The sequence below is a fragment of the Lytechinus variegatus genome, chromosome 6 (assembly GCF_018143015.1).
Source record: "Lytechinus variegatus isolate NC3 chromosome 6, Lvar_3.0, whole genome shotgun sequence".
Classification (NCBI taxonomy): Eukaryota; Metazoa; Echinodermata; class Echinoidea; order Temnopleuroida; family Toxopneustidae; genus Lytechinus; species Lytechinus variegatus.
Genome location: NC_054745.1, coordinates 15,543,574 through 15,548,417, shown reverse-complemented (window position 1 = coordinate 15,548,417; position 4,844 = coordinate 15,543,574). Strand labels below are relative to the sequence as shown.

Here is a 4,844-nt window from a genome sequence, read left to right as displayed (position 1 = left end):
TCGTAAGTTAAGAGCGACTTTAAGAACGACTGGTGATCCTTTCTTGTGGTAAATGGTATATTCATCGATCGGCGATGGTTAAGCGCGTAAGAAAGATCACCAGTATAGTTCTTAAAGTCGCAGCTTGCAGCTTTATGAAACGGTCCCTGATTTGGTAAAGCAAAATAATTAGCGCACAAATAATTTGGAGCACAAAATAATTAGCAAGTAATATTAAGTTGGTGCGAGGGCCGCGGAGCTGGTGGGGGAGGGGCTGGGTGAGCTTAGCCCCCCTTCCAAAACCATGTAAGAAATGTAAAAAACCATCTGATTGTTTTTTTTATTCATCAAAAGCATCCCCCTTCCCTCTTTCAAAACCATTCTACGGCCCCTGTGGTGTAATCATTTAACAAAAAATGATCATTTTCGTCATTAGCTGGTCTTGCTTCATTTCCATACTTTTTTCGAAGCGTTAATGAAATCAAAGAGGAATTAATTCATATAGATCTCCAAATAGATAAACAAAAAAGGGCATATTATGTGGTTTCCGATTTTTTTTTGTAATTTGGGAGAATGCCATTTCTGAAAGTATGATGGGCATAATTATCTTATATTGATTGTTAAACAACATTTCTAAAGCCCTTAAAATATCATAGTGCAATTTTCACCTCTTGCTGGGGTCTCTCGTAAAAATCTAAATCATATAATTTTGAAAAATAATAATATGGTTAACATTTAGGAGCGTCGTCAGGATGTTTAGATAGATACCTTGAAATATTTTGCATGATGACCAAATATACTTAATATTATATTTTTCTCAATTATATTATAAACCTTTACGATTATTCAAGTGACACGACTCATCCCACCTATTGTACACTTTCTTCCCTTCATTCCTCTCTTTTATGCATTATTTCGCCATTTCCATCTTAAAAAAATGCAGATGTCATCACAAAAATTGGAAATTTTCTTTGCTTGCCTCTGACAAAAAAGAAGATAATTAATTATGTCCTATTGTAAAGATAAAATAGATAAGCATAGGTGTTTGCTTACTTTAAAAACAATTTCCTTTTTCGTATCCCCCCAAAAAGAGAACCACGACCACGAGAAGAAAGAGAGCAGAAAAAGATAGAAAGGTGAAGTAGGACATTTTTTTTCTGAATATTATGTCAAAATCTATCACAAAATTGGCCTGATTTTTTGTAATAAAAATGTCGACACTCGTTCGCAACTTTTCATTACTTTTATGCAATACGACACATTATCTATCCCCCTCAAAATTTTGGCTCAGTATGACACTAACCATTGCATTAGTGAAGACTGCATTACTTCTCCGTTTTATTTGATTAAGTCAATTCGACTGAATCATTCCATTTGCATTACTCAGTTCTAAAGAAAACAAGTATATCGTACTTTAAAATAAAGTTTAAGCCAAGTAAAACTTCTTTAATTCATGTAGAAACGGCACAATGTTGTATTTTTAAGGGTGCTTTTTAATTATTCAACCCATGGGCCATGAGACAGACACATAATTTGCCCCCATCCTCCCCTCCATGTTATCTTCATTATCAACAAAAAGTCCCTAGCCTACGATCTATTGCGAATAACAAGGGAATTTACAAGAAATATGTCGAGATATTGCGAAATAGGATGTCGGGCGGAAGCGACTATGTTGACATTACAGGAAGTGATTTTTGCTCATCATCAGAGGTTGGTATGGCAGCGTAACTGGAGATGAATAACTTGGCAAAAAAATGTCCAAAAGTAGGTAGGAGAACCAAGCGTCTCCCCTTATTTAATTAATTTCAGTTTGAAGAAAACTTTGACTCCATAACTGTATGGCCCTTTAACCCCAATCCATCCTCAATCCCTGTTATAATTATGGCCTGATTTGTACGCTTTCATTGTGTATTGAGATAAATGTCAGCCCCTTTCCCTCGGCCCCCACCTGCTCTAAATGTCACGCATTATACATTTTTTTTTTCGTTACGTGTGCAGTCTTCATAATTCGGGAACACAACAGATATATAGGGGCCTACTTCTTCTCTATCTGGTGCCGACCAATATAATCATTATTTTGCGGTGAAAGCTAGATTGGGTTCACTAGCTGCAGATACACGCGGACCATCGTCTCTGGGTCTTTAAGCCTATGCAGTGTTCTGACGTTGACCGAATCCACTCAAATCTCTCTCAGCATCGTAATATGGCTCTCTTAATAGCCGGCGCCGTTACGGCGGCGGCGGTTGGAGTTGCGGGCGCAACGGCGGGTCTGGTTAAACGCTTCATGGACCGGTTCGTCGTCGTTGCAAACGACACGCCGCATCCGATCTCCGTAGCTGTGGAGCATCCTCAGGGTAAAAGTCAGTCCGTCATTGAGGCAGGAGAGTCCATGAAGTTCACCGTATCTAACAACAAATCGATCTCGATCAAAGTGAAGAGGAGCACCAAACCGACGTACGAAGCAGAAGTTTGCGATTACGATTACAGCAACTTCATCGTAAGGAAGGCAACGACGGGTGATTTGGTGCTCGTCCGAGCAAAGAAATTTAAGATCTGGGAGGCCGAGCCCTGTAAGACGCACAATGTGAGTTGATTTTTCTTCTCATTTTAGCGTAATTAATGGCCTGTACTCCAGGGCCCCCAGGGCCCCGTCTTACAAAGAGTTACGATTGTTTTGATCCAATCAATCGTAACTCTATGGAAATCCATCAGTGCCATATTTTTTGTACAAAAAATTTGCACAATGTCCTTTTTAGGCAAAGAGAGGCGCAGTGAATTTTCAAGAAAACAATGAATGCATGAATATACATCACAGCTAGAAAATATTTTTAACAAACATGCATAATAGATGTTGACGTTGCTGGCCGTCCATAGTTGCGATTGATCGGATCAATCGTAACTCTTTGTACAACAGGGCCCTGTTCTTTCAAGGGCGTAGGCTGGGGTGGGGGTGGTGGGTGGCACCGGGTGCACGTGTACCCTCTCCCTGAGGCAAAGATGTTCCGATACTGGAAAGCAAAAGGAAATTTGTACCCCAATTCTTCTGCTTTCAAAAGCTGATTTTCCAAACTTTAACCTTCCAAAAATTTGCACCCGCCCCTCCCCAGGATGTGCACCTCCCCATACTCAAACCTGCCTACGCCCTTTTAGCCATAACAGGCGCGTATGTCCAGGATTTTGCACTGCGTGGGGACCGACCTGATTTTTGCACCCCTGTGCACTTTTCGAAAATAGGCGCCCCTCCGCTCTCCAGGCCAATGTAGATAGATGCCTTCAATGCATGTTGAATTATCTTATTTCATACAAATCAGAAAAAGACAATTGAAGATCACTTTTTTAATGATGTGCACATTCATAAAAAAAATTCCATGAAAATGATGAAATACCACTAAAAAGAAACAAAAGCGAGTGCGAAGCGCAAGCGATTTTCTGTTTTCTTTACTTAACGACCAGAAAGCATGACATTTTAAAGACTTTGGGGTTAAATTTAATCTCCAGTTCTTTTAGGTCCTACTAGGTGCTTGTAAACGGGAATGTAATTCCTTTACTAGTCGTTTTAGAATATGATTCAGGAATATCATTGATCATGTAAATGAGCACTTGGAATTGATGCAATCCCAATTTCTTCGTTATTGGCGTAGCTCGGCTTTTTTCTTCTTCCCCCTTTTTTCTCCTTATATTCTTTCCCTCCTTTTTGCCCTCCTTTTTTAAACCCCGATTTTCCTTCCCCTTTTTGGCGCTCCCTTTTCGTTTACCCGGGGGCCCCCTCTGAAAGAAAACGCGAAAAGAAAATACTATTTCGGCTAATTTTGATTTTAATGCCTTATTCTTGTCGACTTTTCCTCATTTTTTCTGTTTCCTATGATCTTTCAACAGAAACACGGGGACTTTGTGAAAGCGAGTTCGTTGGATCTGGGCCAATTCTATTAAACGCAACCATGGCAACCTTAGCTTGGTCTGGACACTCTGGAGCAATACGGTGATCATCTCATGGATCTGTGTGGGAAGCGGGATTTAACCTCAATCACCACCATTCGAGAGTGAACCCCTCTCTCCCTTTATTGCTAGTCCAAATTTTAAGTTTCCTTACCGTAATCACGTTCAGTTAAACCGTTAAACAGGAGTTAAAGGCTTGGTCACACCGCCCGAGTGTTGTTGGAGCGGTAGAGAGAGAGGGCCGAATTTCGCTCACAAAATTGAGGAAAAAATCGAAAAAAAAATTGAAATCGAAAATGGTGAACGGTAGCGAGCGGTGATGATTTTTTCTCTCTGCTCCACGACCGCTCCAACAAAGCCTAAAGGCCTGGTCACACCCCGGTGACACCGCCCGAGCTTTGTTGGAGCGGTCGTGGAGCGGTCGCTCACAAAATTGGGGAAAAATCAAAAACAAAAATCGAAAACAAAATAAAAACAATCGAAATCGAAAATGGTGAACGGGAGCGAGCGGTGATGATTTTTTTTATCTCCGCTCCACGACCGCTCCAACAACGCTCGGGCGGCGTGACCATGTCTTTAAACCTTTATTTTCATGTCAAAAGGCTCTTGCGACAGTCTCCTTCATTAAGCATGTTAAGGAGTGATAAGATATCATTTTTCTTGCTTGTCAAAAATTTCCCCAGGCTCCTGTTAAGGTTATGTGTGCTATCAGTATTTCATAACTTTACTCGGTATATTATGCTGAAGTGGTCGACACTGAAAAAACCGAGTCAAAACCTAAAAAAAATATATAACTAAGGTAACGTAAGTTACACAATAAAAAGAGTGTTTATTTTTTTTATACAATGCTGCTTACTATTATGAACCTTACCGTTATCTAAAGGGGAGGTTCACCCTGACAATAAAATATTATCGTAAAATAGCAGAAA

General features: G+C 40.2%; 1 protein-coding gene across 1 annotated transcript; it reads left to right on the top strand.

Moving 5' to 3' along the window:
* Positions 1-1,984: 1,984 nt before the first annotated feature.
* On the top strand, positions 1,985-3,909 carry LOC121417575. Its single transcript, XM_041611310.1, has 2 exons — positions 1,985-2,563; positions 3,856-3,909. Exons 1-2 carry the CDS (start codon positions 2,129-2,131, stop codon positions 3,907-3,909), a joined length of 489 nt encoding a protein of 162 aa, XP_041467244.1. The 5' UTR covers positions 1,985-2,128.
* Positions 3,910-4,844: the final 935 nt, after the last annotated feature.